This window comes from Puntigrus tetrazona, chromosome 20, assembly GCF_018831695.1.
Source record: "Puntigrus tetrazona isolate hp1 chromosome 20, ASM1883169v1, whole genome shotgun sequence".
Classification (NCBI taxonomy): Eukaryota; Metazoa; Chordata; class Actinopteri; order Cypriniformes; family Cyprinidae; genus Puntigrus; species Puntigrus tetrazona.
This window is the reverse complement of record NC_056718.1, coordinates 14,843,745-14,863,296: the sequence shown is the minus strand read 5'-3', so window position 1 is coordinate 14,863,296 and position 19,552 is coordinate 14,843,745. Positions and strand designations below refer to the sequence as shown.

General features: G+C 36.6%; 2 protein-coding genes across 5 annotated transcripts in view; one reads left to right on the top strand and one right to left on the bottom strand.

Moving 5' to 3' along the window:
- The window catches only part of rgs6 (regulator of G protein signaling 6), a 57,487-nt gene extending 40,199 nt beyond the window's left edge, over positions 1–17,288 (top strand). For 2 of the 3 annotated variants that reach the window (XM_043219330.1, XM_043219331.1), the window contains exons 5-18: positions 75–181; positions 3,633–3,684; positions 4,163–4,227; positions 6,738–6,814; positions 7,500–7,581; positions 8,537–8,611; positions 8,705–8,803; positions 8,927–8,988; positions 9,638–9,748; positions 10,979–11,104; positions 12,660–12,846; positions 13,762–13,851; positions 14,760–14,813; positions 15,049–17,288. In XM_043219330.1, coding sequence (XP_043075265.1) covers positions 75–181; positions 3,633–3,684; positions 4,163–4,227; positions 6,738–6,814; positions 7,500–7,581; positions 8,537–8,611; positions 8,705–8,803; positions 8,927–8,988; positions 9,638–9,748; positions 10,979–11,104; positions 12,660–12,846; positions 13,762–13,851; positions 14,760–14,813; positions 15,049–15,099 — 1,238 coding nt within the window. In that variant the 3' untranslated portion in view covers positions 15,100–17,288. The remainder of the gene's footprint in view (positions 1–74; positions 182–3,632; positions 3,685–4,162; positions 4,228–6,737; positions 6,815–7,499; positions 7,582–8,536; positions 8,612–8,704; positions 8,804–8,926; positions 8,989–9,637; positions 9,749–10,978; positions 11,105–12,659; positions 12,847–13,761; positions 13,852–14,759; positions 14,814–15,048) is intronic. The other variant, XM_043219332.1, reaches the window with a different exon arrangement.
- A 1,390-nt stretch (positions 17,289–18,678) lies between these two features.
- Positions 18,679–19,552, bottom strand: part of dpf3 (D4, zinc and double PHD fingers, family 3) — a 30,528-nt gene continuing 29,654 nt past the window's right edge. For both annotated transcript variants that reach the window (XM_043219333.1, XM_043219334.1), the window contains one exon: positions 18,679–19,548. In XM_043219333.1, coding sequence (XP_043075268.1) covers positions 19,481–19,548 — 68 coding nt within the window. In that variant the 3' untranslated portion in view covers positions 18,679–19,480. The remainder of the gene's footprint in view (positions 19,549–19,552) is intronic.

Genomic DNA, 19,552 nt, shown 5'->3' with positions numbered 1-19,552 from the left:
GAAGAAAGATACAGATCTGATTGATGACTGCAAATCGTTAGTGATAGCAAATGCATAATTTTCTGTATTCCCAGTGGAGGCCATACACATCGGCAGCCTGATCGCCGCCCAAGGCTACATATTCCCTATCTCTGATCATGTTCTCACTCTCAAGGATGATGGGACGTTATACCGCTTTCAGGTGAGCTTATCCATCTACCATCACATGGATTGTAACCTGGCAGCTGTGGTTTCCAGGATGTGATCCTGTTTCACTTCAGCACTGCTGAGATTCTGAATCTGCTGTGCAATCACACCTAAGACACACCATGAAGAAGCTCCACTGACCTTTACACCTACTGAACAAATAGGACCGTGTTTGATCAGTGCAGCTGCCTTTATTAAGCACTTCTCTGTACAGGTAGTACATTACTGAAATATATTTAACATACTGTATACACAACCTGAAAGAAATTAGCTTTTTTATTCAACAAGGATGCATTGTGCAATAAATGGATCAAAAGTCACAGTATGGTGTCAAATAAAATCTGTCATTTTTATTTAAAAAACTGTTTTACTGTTTAAATCAAATTATGTAACTGTTTTTAATGTGATAATAAGAAGAAATGTTTCTTAAGCAGCAAATAAATATTAGAATGATTTCTGAAGGATCAGACGGAATGGAAAATTCTGAAATATATATTATATATTAGTGCTGTCAAATGTTTTACTTCCAAAGTTTTTGTTTACATATATATATATATATATATATATATATATATATATATATATATATATATATATATATATGTGTGTGTGTGTGTGTGTGTGTGTGTGTGTGTGCAGTATATATCTATTATGTATATACAAAATACTCACACATGCATGTATATATTTAAGAAAACTTTTTATATTTATATATATATATATATATATATATATATATATATATATATATATATATATATATATATTTATGCATGCAAATTACTGTAAATATTTCCAAAATATATGCTGTATGTGTGTGCATTTGTATATACAATAAATATAAACATTACAGACCTATGTATTAAATAAACCAAAACTTTTATTTTAGATGCAATTATCCCAGAGTAATCATTTGACAGCCCTATTATATATTACAATATATATAATCAGAAAACAGGGTATTTTATGTGTGCAACATTTAGTTGCTTATTAGCATGCATATTACCAGAATATTAGCTATTTATTAGTGCTAATTAAGCACATAATAATGCATTATTTTACATGACCTTATTACATTCCTTATCCTACCCAACACCTACACTTTACAAACTATTAATAAGCAGCAATTAAGAATTTATTGAGGGAAAAGCTGTACTTAGTAGTTAACAAATGTTAATGAGTCAAAAGTATTACTAAAAACAGTTATTTTTAGTTTTAATAATATTTTAAATAAATGCACGGAAATGCAGCCATGGTAAGACTACTATCAAAAATGTTTATTGTCTATCCCTGTTCTTTTAAGATCTAAGGTGTTAATAAGTATGTCCTCCAGAAAAGGGGGGATATTCTGATAAAGGCTGATGATTAGTGAAGGACATGCCTTCCTCTGATCCTCTTTAGATGTCTCACAGAAGAAACACTGCTGAGAAAAGCTGTGAGAAGCTATGTCATTTCATCTTCAGCCTATAATATTCTATAATACCTGGAGAAAGCTATCAATTTCATTCCTATTTATCTCAATGGCAGTCGCTCAGCTGGAGCTTGACAGCGTGATTTGAAATCTGCCATCTTTACTCATAGTCACTCAATTACACTGATCCACCATATTTACCATGTCAATCTGGAGTTTGTCTTTAAATAGCCAAACAATCTGTCACATGCAAAGCATTTACTAAAATATAATAAAATGTTGTTGCAGGTGTAATGGTTATGCATCGATGCTCAATTACAGCACATGCTAAAGTATTATATTCTCAATACCACCAACTGTAATTTATCCAGAGTGAATTCTCAGATAATGGCATTAGGCTATCTTTCCAATATGCTTGATACAGTATCAATAAGCCAATGAATGAATCTGAGTTCCTTTTGTACGTTCATTAATTACTCAGGAGGGAATTAGTGTTTCTGTTTCTCTGGAGTATGGCTCATCAGCTCATTGCCTGACGATAATGATCTCAATGCACCATCATTTGCTTTGTGCCGCCTGTAGTCTTTTAGAATGGCTCCACAAAGGCGAGGGAGTTAGTTCAGTTGTTATGAATGTTGTTAATAGCGTTCATAACTTGAATATCTTCAAATAATAATCGCACGGCAAAAGAATTACAGTCCTAGTTTCAGCTAGTAAACAGATGGCAGACGTTTTTAGCTCTTTCAGACTCACACAGGATTTTAAAGAATCCATGTAAATCAGTGAAAAAGTCACTGACAATCCAGAAGCTATTACTGTATCTAAATATCCAGATACTGTCTAGATTAGCAGTTCTCAACCATTTTGACTCAAAGGGCCCCCCATCACTGTCCAACGTAGTATTCAAAGGACCCCCATATTGTCCTCTGGTATTTCAGCTTTGGTCCCACTTTATATTAGGTGGCATTAATTATTTGATACTATTTGATACATAATTATTTGATACTATACACTGTCTGTGTACATGCCTGTTTTTACATTGTTCTTATATTTTATATCTGTAAGGTGATTCTTACACCTTACCTACAATTAAACCTGTCTATACCACCAAACCTGTCCCTAACCTTATCCATATCCCAAAGAGTTATGTCTGAAATAGGACTGCTATTTTTTTTTTTTTTATCTACATACAAGGCCACCTGTCTGCTGACACCCGACTCTGCTTTTAGTGCCAACGTTGCTTGCTTTCAAATATCTGGTTACACTTTATTTTAAGGTGTCTTTGTTACAGTTTAATTATACATTTAAGTACCAAGTAATATTAATTATTAACAACATGTTCTTACTATATGGTTAGGATTGAAAAAAAGGTACATTTGCACAATTATTCATAATTAATTGTTATTATAATAGTAACATGATAGTATAAGTATAATAGTAACATGTGAAATAAAGTGTTACCTTAAAATGAAGTGTGACCAAAAGTTTTATTACCACAAACTGGGAATGTTGATACTGTATAATGTGTTAATCAATCGTTATTCATTTTGAGAATAGCCTACTTGAGATTCAGATTATTCAGAAAATGTTTCGGAAAACATTTAGGATGTTATTATATTGTATTATTATTAATATGCACCAGTATTAAAATTCTAGCCAAAGCAATAAGCCAATTAATGTTTTATGTATTTTCATGTTAATTTAATATTGACTTTGACTAAATAAGGGGGAAACACACACACACACAAAAAAACTGAAATCTGTCATTTTCGATTGCTAAAAGTAAAGTCGGGCATAAGTATAAAAAAGTAATTTCTTTTTGAAATTACATATTACATTTAACAGTATTATTACATTCTTTGTGTTTTTACAGATGAACTGAAAGTCAGTGTTAGATGACAGCAAAGGAAATCTAAATATGAGAAATGACCAGAGCAACTGAATGTATTTTGGCTAGACTAAATTTACGTTCATACTCGGTTTTACAATTTTACAAATCCACAAAAGAGTAATAATTTCTCTCTTTCCCAACCAGGCTCCATACTTTTGGCCCTCTAATTGCTGGGAGCCAGAGAACACAGACTACGGTAAGAGAAGGACCCTCCTGGGCATGGTCACCGTGACGTAAGAGCACACAGAGTTTTACCGTGGATGTTTTTCAGAGAGCTAATATAACTCATAAGGCCCCAGAGATGCCAGACACCCCGTGTTCAGCCCACAGTCTGCTTTCCCAGGATTATTACAGCTCTGTTGGACAGGCGAACAGTCAGGGAGAACTGCTGAGCATTAGTAGGTGTATGAGAATGTGTTGACTGTGGGCAGATGTTCACTGATGGTCAATGGTGACTCATTCTCAGTTCCTACTGTCTGTAAACTGGCCAAGCAGAGATGATAGATGCAGAGGAAAATACTAAATCCAATCAAGGGCTTACACTGGATGTGTGTGCGTGTGTAGGGGTGGGATTATACATGACGGTTGATAAAGCCAGGTCTCTTATGGCCTCTTGTCTGTTTCTCTCTTCTCTGTCTGTCTCTTTCTCTTTCTCTTTCTGTTGCCTGTCACAGCCATCTATCTGTGCAAACGGACCATGCAGAACAAGACCCGGCTGGAGCTGGCGGACTATGAGGCGGTAAGTGACCCACTGCGATGACAGCCGACAGAAAAAATGGAAGCGTTTTGCTGGCAAAAGCACCTCGGTTTGGATTCTCACAGCTATTGACAGATATGTCAAGTTATTTTATTACTTAAAAATACCAATTAAGAGCACTTGTCTTTGAGAATTAAAGGGGATGTGTGCAATTTTTTCATTGATATGTTCCCCTGTCCTTGCTTAATGTGCAGAGGCAATGATAAGTAGGTCATTTGTAGTTTGATTCCCTCAAAGAGTGTACGTTGTACCTCTGTGCAGCTTTTACCATATTTTTATGCTTATGGATGCTTATTTTTGAACTTTTAGTTGTTGTTGAAAATGGCATAATGACATGCGGATTGACAGAAGTGAAATACACAGTCACTTCACTTGGCTTTTAAATATTTTGCGAATGGATTCCATTTAGCCGAGTTTGGCAATAGTACTTTTAGCATAGCTTAACATAGCTAACACTTAAAAATGACCATAGAGTTTCAATATTTTTCCTATTTCCTAAACTTGACTCTTCTGTAGTTACATCATGTACTAAGACCGGTGGTAAATTAACAGTTGCGGTTTTCTAGGCTGATATGATTAGAAACTACTCTCCCATTCCAGCATAAATAAGTTAGAAGTAAGGAGTTTTAAATAGGAAAAATATTGAAACTTTTTTTGAAAAAAAATGGGGTGTTCATTTAACTAATAACTATCTAAATTATACTATAAAGAAAAAGTTGATATACTATTTATAATGTATATTTCTATGAAATAAAGAAAACAAAATGTAAAAATATACATTTTATATACATTTTTATTCTTTTTTATGCACAATTTTAAAACTTTAAAAAAAAAAAAAAAAAATTTAATTGGCTAGATTTAGAATTTTTTAGGTTTCTTTTGATCATCAAGGCAGTAATTATTTGATAAATAATAGATTTAATATATTTGAAAATATAATTTATTCCTGTGATGGCAAACTAAATTTTGAGCCTCCACTACTGTGGTCTTTAGTGTAACAGAATCATTCAGAAATCGCTCTAATATTTTATTGACTGAATTAGTTGGACATTATGAATAGATATTATCAATGTTGAAAACCGTTGTGCTGCATAATATTTTGGTGGAAACTGTGCTAAAGGTTTTTAGGGATTATTTTATGAATAAAACAAAAAACAGCATTTGTTATAAATCATATTATTTGTGAAATTATATATGTATATATATATATATATATATATATATATGTGTGTGTGTGTGTGTGTGTGTGTGTGTGTGTGTGTATGTGTGTGTGTGTGTGAAGCGATCTGGGAAATAGGTGGAATCTTGTCTATTATCTCTGAAAATACATTGTCAAATTTCTGTTTATAGCAGAAAAATAGTGATTTATTACAGCAAGCAGAAAAGACCGTCTTTCTCTTATGACCAAGCTGCAGAGTTTTCTTCTCTTGACACCACAAAAACAGTTATCCTGTCCTATCAAAGTAAACCACGTAACATATAATAAAGCTGAATCAATACAATTTTCCTGCCAGTCCTGTGTAAACTACGGCACGCAAAGTGTATTTATTTATTTATTCATTTATTTGAGTGTCGTGGGATGGTGGAGCAGAACACAACAACACAGTCTGAAGTAACTGTTAGCTGTTGAATTAAACTATTTTGCTAGTCTGCTCAATGCCCAAAAACAGTGTATAATAGATTATTTCACATCCAGAGATGAAGGATTGGACAATAAAGTTACTAAAGAGGAAGAGTGTGATGACAGTCTGTTAGATGCACAGGTGTGCTGCGCCAAAGTCTGTTTAAAACAAGTCATGTCACTCTGCGGCCATCTTTGAAACATGTCTCGAGCATCCAGGTGCAGCTCCTATATGAACAAACAAAGGGTAGTCAAAATTTTAGAGACTATGTCTATGATAAATACCGGAAAACTGTCCTCTTCAGGGTATTGTTAGTCTGCTTGTGTAATGATGCAGTATAGCTCTACAGCTCTCGTTAAACCCATGAAAGGAAGTGAAACTCCTCTCACTTTAAGCCAGTTTTTCTCAAAATTCCATTCCTGAAAATCATAGCCATCATCCTAATTTTAAATCACCATAACTTTTGTCAGCATCAGGCTATGGACAAAATAAAAACAGTTTTGGAAAGGGCTTGAACCCATGTGATCATGGTTTTATATGATATCAAAACCTAAAAAAGTAAATATTTCACCATGTCTTTTCCTAGATCACATCTCACACACACACACACACACACATATAAATATATATATATATATATATATATATATATATATATATATAAATGAAATGTGGCAGACTAGTATTAAAGTTGGGAAACACTTCTTCATTATTAACTTTTCCTTCAAAAAAGTCCTAATTAATTAATAAAATACTCCTATTAATATGTATTAAGTGTTAGTAAGGTAGTTGTTAAGTTTAGGTATTGGATATGATTAGGGATGTAGAATAAGGTTAAATGACTGTCTTTCTTTCGTATATCTCATTCAGGAGAATCTAGCGAGACTACAGAGGGCTTTTGCAAGAAAGTGGGAGTTCATCTTCATGCAGGCTGAGGCACAGGTCAAGTAAGTGCTGTTGTCAGGACAACTACGCAAACACTTGCTCTCACTCATACCTTGCTCTCTTCGGTGTTGAAGACACATCTACCCTTTGTTTTCAGCCCACACACGTTCACACAAAGACATACTGTATATACACAAGCTCTCATTATGATGTAACATCATAATATTTCTGAAGTGCAGCTGTTAGGGGCGAGACGTATTAGCATGTGTGTTTGATTTGGAGTGGTCCTCATTGATTGAAGCAGACTCTCGCTCTTCACACACCGGCTGAAGAGCCTCATCTGATGGCCGAGGGCTGCAAACACAAGTCAACCCTACTCTGATTTTTGATCATCAGCCTGTCTCTATCATCACACTGTCCGCAGTACCCTTTTCATGACGAGAGCCCCAATTTTGGGCAGAGCAAGAACAGAAGAGAAGGAGGGATGAATGAGGGCTCAAAACCAGGATCACTGAGAGATAGAGAGAGTGATGCAGCAAATGTCAGTTACGTAAGAGTGAAGTGGCAGGAATGGAAATGAATTAGCTCTGCTCGCAGGCAGGTTGCAACTTTGATGAGCACAAGGGCTTCGCTCGTTGTCTGTTTTAACGTGTGAGGCGAAACGTGCCAGTGTGTGGACTGAAAAGCTTTCCTGCTCGTCGTTTAATATTAATGTCTTGCAGCTTTGTGTTTTCTTTGAATTTGTAGGATCGACAGGAAAAAAGACAAAACGGAGAGAAAGATTCTGGATAGTCAAGAGAGAGCCTTCTGGGATGTTCACCGTCCTGTGGTGTGTGAGGGGGGCATCCAGCGTGGGACGGGGTTCTGTGTTCGCATTTTATAGATCAAATAATCTATAAATATTAAATACTAAAACACCATTGGGGTTCCTCAGATTACCACTTTGGAAAAACTCAAGGCTCTTTTTAAAAAGGCCAATTCTTGCTACTTGGAACTCAGAAGTTCCTTCAAACTCTAAATACTTGTGAAGGTTCCTTCAGTAACTAAATTAAATCTTCACAATTAAAATACATACCAGTGTTACATACAGTAACAGGATACTTAAAGTGATAGTTCACCCAAAAATGAAAATCCTGTCATTAATTACTCACCCGCAGAACTCAAATTAAGCCAGCTACGAGCTTTCTGGACCTGCATAGAAAGAAGTGGGACTAACACGTTCAAGGCATAGAAAGGTCATAAGGGTATCATTAAAATATTCCATGTGACATCAGGGGTTTCAGTCGTAATTTTATAAAGCTACAAGATTATTTTGTGTGCTCAAAGAAAACAAAAATAACTTTATTTTAATAATGCAGTACATTCACAGGTGTTTTTTAATCAGACAATTGAAGTAGCAAAAACAGTTTGGTACCTAACATTATTCAAAATATCTTCTTTCATGTATCACAGAAGAAAGCCGTACAAGTGTGGAATGACACAAGGGTGAGAAAATGATGACAGAATTAAATTACTGGGTGAACTATCCCTTCATCTCTTTTTCATTTAAGCTGTTCTGATAGCTTATAATAATGAATAGAACCCCATTGTAAAGTGTTACCAGATATTTAAGTGTGATTCATTCAGTTTTTCATAGCACAGCTGTTAACACATTCAGTTTCTTTTTAAGGAAAGAAAATGACACAATGTGTGTAATTACCGGATTCGGCAATTTGTGTGAAATTAAGATTGTAATGAAAATTGTGTTCTTACATGGCTGATTTACATGTGATTGTGGTTGACAGCCTGGGTGTGTGAACACCACAGAGATGGACATCAGAAAGTGCCGTCGCCTGAAGAATCCTCAAAGGGTGAAAAAGGTGCTTATGCTCTTATTATTAGTGTGTGTGTGTGTGTGTTGTATGATACAGAGAGTGTGTCTGATTGTACTGTGACCCGTCTCTGTCTTGCAGTCAGTGTATGGAGTAGTGGATGACACACAGACTCAAAGTCCTGTACACACACCCTCCCAGCAGAGCAGCAAGGACACCAGAGAGGACGTAGAGAAAGAGGTGTGTGTGTGCGACAGTGTGAATTTGATTCTTGACAGCCTCACAGCGGCTATTAATATTTAGCACGATCACTCACTTGTTCAAGTGGAGATGCAGTGAGCAGCGGTGTTCTGTCTCTTTCAGATTCTGTTCTTGAACACTCAGTTGGATCGGCACTGTATGAAAATGTCCAAAGTCGCTGAGACGTAAGCCCTCTTTCTTGATCTGTCCATGAAACTCAAACTTTTCTCAGCAAATATTAATACTTGCCATTAAAAATGGGTTAATTAAAAAAAATGGGAATCATAAAGAATTTATTGGTTCCAGTTCGGATTTCTCTTTTGGTTCTATAAATGATTCTTTTAGTACTTTAGAGAAAAAAGAAATGTAATTCCATTGCCAAATGATGAGATCTTTAAATATACATATTTTATTAATTCTTCATACTTGATTCTTAATTCTAAATACGTCCAACAAATCTTATTACATATATCTTTAATTACACCAAAAATTTTAAATTTTGCTTTACAGTTAAATTTACATTTTGATTCACTTAAAAAGGACCTACTAATTCAAGCTATTTATTTGGGAATTTGATAAACTAAACAAAATCGGTCACGTAAGTGCTGCTTTATTCAGAACTTTAATTAACTAGAAGTTTAATTCCATAAATTCATTGCCGGGGTTGTGGTTGTTTGGGAAACTCAGACATCAGTATTGATCAACTCAGTATTTTAGTACAGTGTACCATCCAGTGTGAAAACTGTTCATGTGGTTCCAATAATAAAAAACAGAGAAAAATACTTTTTATACAGTAATATGAAATAGTAACATGATTTGAACCTCTTTTTGCAGATTGATGAGCTACACAGAGCAGTATCTTGACTATGACCCCTTTGTGACAGTACCAGACCCGGCTAACCCCTGGATCAGTGACGATGTCACTTTCTGGGAGCTGGAGGCCAGGTATGAAAAACTTAAACACTCCATCCCTCTTTATAGATTTCTCTCTTCTCTAGTCTAGTTTCCATTAGATGAATGGATGAGGGATAAGGATGTCTGATTTCCTAATTTCACTAGTCTTTTGTCTTAAATTTTGATAATACAATTCCTACTTGATTTATTCTAAAATTGGGGTCAATTTTAAAATAGCATGGAGGTCTGTAGACAATTATTTATTCATTTGTAAAATACATCTCCTGTAATTGTTCATTGTGATTCCCAGTGCATAGCCTTATTGTAAAGTGTGTGATTTAGTTAAGTTTTTTCTTTGGCTGACGTCAACAAAAAATTTTGTGCACGTTTCCTACATACTGCGAGTGCGAGGTGTTTTCATTTTGATGACTGGGACGAATTCTGGCATCAACACCACACAGCCCATGTCACCCATTGTGAAAGCTGCAGTCCGTTAATATGAACGTATTTGATTCGCTGAAGGCAATGACTTAAAAGTAGTAATATAATAGCATGCAAGAAAAACACCCAAGAGAAACTTTAGGATGGCAAATCTGACAGTGTGAGGGGACTGACTAAATGACATTATTCAACGAGCCAGTGTCATGTCTTCGTAATAACAGTGAGTACTCTGATTGGTGGAGCTCTCTTTAGGACTGCGACTAATGTAGGACCTTGTTTTGAATATTACAAGTAGCTTCAAGTCTGATGAAGTCCTTATGCTGTTCTGAATTATATAAAACACTGCAGGTTCCTTCATCTCCGCTTGCCTGAGCCATTCTCACAGCTCCTCAAAGATGCCCTGACAAGATTTAAGGAGTACCTCCTACACCCCCCTAATCCTAGTGTTTCTTTTCTGGGTTTCTTTCTATGTATCTGTTTCGCATTGTTCAATAACGTGTCACTTAATTATGCAAAAATGAAGTTGACTAATTTACCTTATCAAATTAATTAACAGTTGTTGGAATTAGGTTTTTTTAAAGCGATTAGCATTCCTGTGGTGATTTACATATTGTTACTTATTCAAACACTAATTTACAAGATATTATTAGACGTGATTAAGTGATCTTGTGTACACACACACAGTGTCTTTCTCTCTTTGTTTTCAGCCTCGTTTTGCAAAAATGACAAACAATGGTACATTGTGTTGTCAAAGCACTAGCTGCTGTCAGTAGATATCCAAAAGAACAATGCAAGTTAAATAAAACACTGTCTTTCTCCTTCCGTCTCTCTCTGTCTCAGTAAGGACCCAAGTCAACAGCGAGTAAAGAAGTGGGGCTTCTCATTGGACGAGGCTTTAAAGGACCCAGTGGGCCGTGAGCAGTTTCTTAAATTCCTGGAGTCCGAATTCAGCTCCGAGAACCTGCTGTGAGTTTTCCAGCACTTCTGTGACATTTTCCCCTCTCTCTTAACCTGCCATGCTGCTTTTAATGACTTGCACAAAATGTAGCAGAACAGGACAAAAGGAAAAAAAAAGCAAAAGGTCAGATCTTTAATATCACAGATGAGAAAGAGTGAGTAAATTCTCTGATAGTACATGATCATTACCACCTTCAAAGCCTGATCGCTGATGCATTGTGATAAGCTACTGCAAACCACGGGCGTCGAGGGGGGAAATGAGGCAGCGGCGGGCCCCAGGAGATGCCCAACCAGGACAGCAAGGCCCCGAAGGGAGCTGCAGAGATAACGCAGGTCACTGGAGCCGTAAAGTGACTGGGCGAGAGATAAAATGCTGCTTGTCTCCATGCATCTCTCATCCCTCTCGTATCTCTGCGTATCCCCCAGCTAGGCATCTAATAGCCACTGTGGGGGCTGTCTTATGTTTGCCAGTCTGTGAGGAGAGTGAAAGTGATGTGTCCTCTTGACTGCCTGACTCTCCCCTGGGCCCATTAGGGCCTAAACCACTTCTACACTGCAGAGATGTATAGCCCTACAGAGCAAGTGTGATATGAGAGTAGGAGGAGTTAGTGGCCGATTGCTGTCGTGGTGAGTGCTGTGCGTGTACTGACTTCCATAATTAACCCGGTGTTTGTTCCTGAGGATTTTGGGAATGCCATTGCCATCAGTGATGTAAAGTGGGGGCCAAAAGTAACACATGCCAAGTGCTAATTGGAAGTGAAAATTAGCTTTAGGGAGTGAACTTGGCTGTGGAACAGCAACATAATGCATGATTGAAATCAGATTGCAGATAGTCTGGCTTTGACTTGTTTATCGTAATATTTAACAAATGCCAAAAGGTTTTTTCATAAATTCATGCATTGACACATATATCACATATATCCAATATTCTTAACATGGAAATAAGAGGAAGAGCAGTAAAATATGATGCCATTGACCAACGTTACAAGTATTGGCTCATTTTAAATGTTTTTGAAAAGAAGTCCCTCGCCAAGATGACTTTTTAATCAAAAATATGCTAAAGTAATATTGTGCTATATTATTAGACTTTAAAAACAACTTTTCTATTTTGTAATGTGTTACTGTATAATTTATTTAGTTAGTATAGCTAAATGTAATTACTGAATTATAGTTAAATTACTCAAGTTTTCGGTGTCACATGATCCTTGAGAAATCTTTCTAATATGCACAAGAAACACTTATTATTATTATTATCAACAACATTGAAATCATTTGTGCTGCTTGATATTTCTGCGGAAACCATGATCATTGTTTCAGGATTCTCTGATTAATGCAAATTTCAAAAGAACAATATTTAAAAATGTCTCAATTTAATCAGCTTTTTGGTGTTGTACAAAAAATGCAAACGAAAACCCTACTAGGCCTAATCTTTTGAATGGTAGTATACATAATTAATTAAAAAGAACACAATTAAAAATTCAGAGTAAAAATGCGTATGTTGAATATGCACCATCCTCCCATGACCAATACTCTATACAGGTGGCATGCATTATTTTCTCTTTAGGTTCTGGTTGGCTGTGCAGGATCTGAAGTGCCGCCCCCTGCAGGAAGTAGCAGCTCGTGCTCAGGAGATCTGGCAAGAGTTTCTTGCTGAGGGAGCTCCCAGTGCCATCAATCTGGACTCGCACAGCTACGAGCGCACCAGCCAGAATCTAAAAGACCCGGGCCGCTACAGCTTTGAAGATGCCCAGGTGAGTAACTGTCACACTGCTCAGCCACTGATAGCTTTTGTTCCTTTGAATAATTTCCACACTCTTTCTGCACGTTTGGAGAAATTGATCCTACTGTTTGAACTAAATGGCAAGACACCTTGAAATCTCAACAACTGTATTCTTTTTTTTTAATGTCAAATCATTCTGTAAACACATTTTCACAGATGATTGAGGGATTTTATGTTTTTTGATGGCCGGAGGAAACATGAATGCTGCACTTAGGGACAAGTTGTGCCCAAGGCAGAATCTTTTTCATTCTTTGAAATGATGAAATAGGAACTTGAGGGCTTTGGGCTATTCGGGGAGATTGATGTACAATAATGCTGATGGATCATCTGTTCCTCGTCCTTGTCCTCATGGCTCTGTTCAAAAGAGTTTGCCTTGTGTCTGTCTCATTCATTTATCTACATTTACATGACTGATGAAAGAGACAGAACAACGGGCATAGCAATGCTCAGAATCAGGGTGAAAAGTCTTATGAAATCCATTTTATTCCAGAAACTGGATTTTCTGAAAGCAGTTAGCTTGTAGCGACAAAGTAGAATTATTGAAGAATGTGTTGCAGAATTGATGACATTACTGCAAGGAGTCTGTCAAGTGAACTATGCTTTTTTCATGCACCTTTATAAGCAGCAGTGAAGATTAATCCTGCTGGAAGATATAGCTTATCCCTATATATATATATATATATATATATATATATATATATATATATATATATATATATATATATATATATATATATATATGCATGTTTGCATATGCAGTGTAATGATTGAAAGGAAATAGAAGCTGGATCACGAGGACAGAAAGCAATTTTTCTGAAGATTCTCTGCCCTTTCTCATTACTCTGTCCAGGCTGCAAACTCACTGTCAGCCTCCAATGTTTTTCAGGACCACATCTACAAGCTGATGAAGAGTGACAGCTACCCCCGTTTCCTGCGCTCCAATGCTTACCAGGACCTCCTGCTGGCCAGAAAGAAGGTTCGTCTCAATCTTAAATCTCTCTCTGCCACGTGTAATGAATCTGAATCATTTTTCAGCATTTTTGTTTTCAGTATCGCTCAGTATTTTTTTTCTCAAACCATTCAGCCATAAGAACATAATCAGTGTGTCCATAGTGTACCGTAAGGGAAAAATGTTGATCATTTTCTGCCAGGATATTTACCCTCATGTCTTCCAAGATGTAGATGAGTTTGTTCTTTCATCAGAATAGATGGAGGAATTTAGCCGTTCATCACATGCTCACCAATGGATCCTCTGCTGTGAATGGGTGCCGTTATGTTGCGAGTCGAAGCAGCAGATAAAAACATCATAATAATCCACGGCTAATCCACTCATGAGAATCAGGAAAGAACACGTATCAATTTCGATGGGAGTTTTTCACTGAAGGATGCATTTATATTATTGACGGCACCCATTCACCGCGTTAGAGCTATTTGTGAGCAAATGCTAAATTTCTCCAAAATCGATCCCAATGAAGAAACAAACTCTTACTTTCAGAATGTTTTGAAGTTGAGAACATTTTCAGCACATTTTTCCAAGTCGTCTTAGTTTTTTTTTTTTTTTTTTTACTAAAATCAGTCCTAAATTGAACAACTTCCTTTTCTTTGCTTGCAAACGACTGTACGATTTGCACCTATTAAAATACACTAAGCCAACCTAATGATTACTTCTCATCAAATGGCCTACTTACTCTGCTGTCAACTTGTAACGGCTAAACAAGAGCACGTCGGTTCACTTCAGAGTCTCGACCCTTTGTGATTATTTTAGATTAACATTCCTTTTCTTGAATATTTTTAGTGTTAATTTAGCTCTTCTTCGCTAACACGTTAACCTGGTCTTGTGCACTGTATCTTTCCCATTCCCCTCCATTAACCTCGGCTCCACAGCCTGAGACTGATCAAGGTCGGCGCACATCCCTGGAGAAATTCACTCGCAGTGTGGTGAGTGGCACCTGTTTTCTAGCAGAAAAACCACCATCGCCAGTCTTTTTCTAGCTTTATTTAAAAAAAAAAAAATCTGGCTTTCCGGGAAGGTAGTCGGATCAGAATAACATAGTATATTTATGCATAAATATACTATTTGTTACATTTGGAATTTACCGATGAATATTATTAGTCGAATCCAAGCCCACGATATTTAAACGGTACTTTTTGATTCATTCTAACTGTGTTTCAGGGCAAGTCTCTGACAAGTAAACGACTGACAGGCCTCATGCAGTCCTCCTGACGAGTCCTGCAGTTTACAGTTTGTTGGGGTGGAAGGATTGTGGCCATGACGGACCACGCGTATGGACCACCCTCTCTCCAAAACCCACCCGAACACTGCACAGCTACCGACTCTAGATGGCAGCATGCAATAAGTCCAAAAAAAAAAAAAAAGAAAATCTCCAAACGGCCGCAGTGCCGTCTATGTCTATTAAATCAGTGACTAAGAAGACCTCATACATGAATGTCAGATTTATCAGTACCATCTAGAGAACCATTTTACCTTTATTTGGTATCTACAACCAGACTGCAGCAAGGAGGGAACTGTCTCCCTGGATTACTGTTAAAAAAACATTCATTGTCAGATCCGAAAACAAGGTGTGCTGTAATGTCATCGCAAAGCATTTAGACGAAGTGAGGATGTGTCTCAAATCTTCAGAGCATTCCAAAGGAGTGAAGAACTTGACAAGGGCTTTCAGTGACTGTGTTCCCTCAGTCAAGGTTTGCACAGAACTTTTCGTCATTTTTTTTGTTGGACGGTCACTGAATATCAAGAATGAAAGTAGAAACGAACGGGTCTGGAAAAGCACATTATTACTCCTGCCATTTTGAAGAATCTAGAATTATTTATTCTGTCTACAGGCCGTGTTATTAGCACGCGGTACTTCTAACCGAGACGAGGAAATATTGAAGAGCGATACCTTTTAGACTCAGTTTTATTGAGGTAAAATCATTTTAAAAAGTGGTAGTATTTCAGGACGGTTCAGAGCACGAAATATTGCTTTTGCACAAAAGGGCGCCAGTGAGGGCCGTTGGCTTCCGGAGATGTTAGCGTGTTTCCTGTACAGCTTTACAGCAAAATGTCCAAACAAGTCACAAAATGAAATGATTTAGGAGCGTCTATGGGCGCCCATTTTGTCACGTAACAAAAACCCTTTGAGAAGGGTCGATTATGACATAAATTGCAATTATCTCATTTTAGATATTTAATATTAAATTAAATGACAAAATTATGCGATACTAAGTCATAATTATTACAAAAACGTCAACTTTTAATGAAATAATTATGACTCTGTGTGTCATAATTGTGATTTACCAAAGCATTTTTTTCCGTAAGCATCTGATATTACTGTATGTTTAAAACCAACACATCGGTCCTCATAAACTGTTTGTCTTTGCTTTAATGAATGGTATTGTAGCGTAGAACGTAAGCGCATAACGTCGCTTTGTGTCCGTGTTGTGATTAGCATGAGGATGAAAATGATTTGCTCTGAACACACATGGGGATCACAGCCCTTCACTTTCAACATATCAACAGTAGACAGTGTTTGTGGGATTACTGCCCATTAGAAGGTGTTTTTTCATCGAAGGACACCCAGCTGCATTTCTGTATTTTTTGCTTGCATCCTGCTCGTTTCCTGAAGCAGCATCACTGCCAGAGACACATAGACCTCTGCTGGGGGAACACACAAATTCTCTCGGTTGTCTTTAGTCCACAAATTTAAAGAGTCAAACGGCAGAACAGAAATGTGTGCTGCTGATCTAGCACGTTTTCTTTACACATTTTCAGGTAGTTGATTTGTCGACTCATAACTGTACATTAGGTTGAAATGGAATGTATAGACTTTGCAGCAATCCTGGATATGGAAAAAGCTGTGTAGAATACAGAACATGGAATATAACTTAGAGGCACAAGTGCCATATTCAGCACAAAACTATGCATGGAATATTTCTAAAGAGTTTTATTGCTTTTAGGCTTCTTCTTTTTTTTCCATTGGCAAAAATGAAGATGCAGTAGGTCAAGGAGAAAGGAGGACCTAAAGTCCCGAGACATTCAATAAACATTCAGTTTGGAGAGTTCTGGAACGCTTTTTCGTTTTTCTCTGCATGGATCTGTTAAAGGTTGAATTTAGCAATACACACATAGCTACGGTACATCAGAAAACTGTGCTTCAGTAACGTCGGTGTGGTGGGATTTCATAATCATACTGGACTGAGAAGAGGAGGAAGGAGGAGGTGTCTCTGATCATCTGTTATTGTGTATGTGCTGCTCTCTAGTGGTAAGCATGGCAGGAATCGTGTGAAATCAGCATAGACTTGGTTTTACTTTTTTTTAATTAAAATTTACAGTACAACAAGAATAAAAAAAAAAAGGCAAGAAAAAAAAAAGTACAAAACGATTCTTGTGATTGTAAAGGATTAAAAAGTCAACGTTTGTGTTTGAATAGAGATGATTATATACAGGCTGCATTTTCCAATTTTTGGACTAGATTAATTAATTTTGTAAGTTGGTATAATGGAGCTGCTCATAGCTTAACCCCGGGTTGTTGTCTTTTTACGTATTGCACTTTTAATTTAGAAGGGTATATAGTAGCTTGTTAACGTTAGCAAAAAATGAGTTCAATTTCTTTTTGAAGGAGTGCAACAGTGCCCTTGGTTCAGGTATTTTTTTCCCTAGGATTTGTATCAAACTAATTATAAGCTATGAACATTACAAACTTTGATTTAAAGTCAAAAGTACCGGACAGCTTTTATTAAGGATAAAAAAATAAAAAATAAAGCTTTGTGAATGACTCAATCAAATTACAAAACAATGGAGTAATACAAAACTGAAAAACTAAAAAGTCTTTTTAGTGCAGTTAGCTTTTGGGGTTCTCTGGTGGGAAATGTCTTTGCAGAATCATGGATTCATGAATATTTTTTCGCTAGAAAGTTCAAACAGAAATGAATGGAAAATGCATTCATAATTTTGGAACAGAGACCAATTTATTCTGACAGTACATTGAGGAACGAGACGAGCCGATATTTAAATGAAGCACATGCTGTGTTCCTCCAATCAATATAGGCATATCTCCATACAAGAACAGTAATCCGGGGTTTACAAATGTACTAGTACATGTCTAGTACAAAACGTGAAAAAAACACCTGAGGGTTTATATCTAGAATGGGTTAACAATTTTAAGTGTGAAAAGTCATAATGTACCAGGTCTTGTTAACCAAAGGCCTTACTGTATTTAGATGAATGGACTCTAAACATCATCAAACTAGTTTGATTTTGGAACCTTTAATACGTTTCTTAAGATGAAAAACAAATGTAAATGTGATGTAGATTACCTTTTAAAACAGCTAAAAATGCATAGCTAAAATATTCAACAGATCACAAGATCTGGAGAGTGTTGATGAATTGGCTCTGAAAATAGAGCCTCTAATGTATTATACAGGTGAAGGAGGTGGGAATGACATGAGAGAATGTCCAGATGGAAATAGAAATGCTAATATATCACAGGCAAAGAAATACAAAATGTAGTGAACAGATGTTTCACTCAGAGAGGTATGAAGGGCTCCAAACAGGCGAGCGGAACAATAGAAGGTTCTAGCACACACAAAACTGGAATGTTCCTGGAGCGTAACCAGACATGTCCGACACAATGTAACGAACGATTAAACAGTCTAATGCGTTCACATTTACTAATTACAAAATGTAACCTAAAGAAATAAAAGCTGGCTTGGAAAGGCAAAACAAAGCATGCAAGCACTATCGCAGCACAAGGAAAAGCATTATATGATGGATATCATGTCATTTACCAACTACACGATTGTCTGCTAAATTATATATGTAAAGTAACAAATAAAAACACTAAACAGCATTATTTTCCAGTCCTGAAGTCGAAGCTAAGTGCTGCTTCAATACATGGAAAAACTTCTTCTTCTTTTTTTTTTTTGCCATTTAGTTAAAAAATTGCTTTCACAATAACTCTCAGATACTATGCTCTAAATGTCTACCTGAATGATGATCCCAGTAAGAAAGATGAGCTACTAATCACATTTATCCTCTTTACATCAAACGGTTTCCTGTTATGAGCCAAAAAATCACGTGGGCTTACAAACATCATAGACACATTGAAAACATGATAAAAGTGAACAGAAACCGACTTAAATGAAAAGGATTTTGCTTCATACCACTGGTGAGTGTCTCTGAGTTCATGTTGCACTTAGAGAACAAACAGCAGATAACTCGATTTTAAAAATCTGCTATTTGTTAAAATCGCATCTCAGGAGCTTATGCGTGTTGATCAAAAGAAGTTGATTATCGCTTCATTTGTAATATTATAGTTCATGTGCTGGTGTTGCTATTTAACGGAGTGCTTCTATATAATACAATGTTTAAGGTAACTGGTCAATCTGAACTCAAACCTGCCTTTGGATTTGTTAGTGAGCAGGATGTGAGGTGGTCTACCGATTGCCTAGACTTGATTGAGACAGATGTTTGTAACACAGAGGTAGAGGAAGACTCCACTTCACACTACTACAAGAGAACTACAGAGCAAAACCAAGACAAACATCCATCCTGAGTCCGCTGTGCGTGTCTGTGTGTGTAATGACGTAGAACCTTCTCACAACGCTTACGGCTCTCCGAAACCAGATGCCTTGTCCTTCAGCAGATCAAGACACAGGTGACAACTCCAACTTCCTGT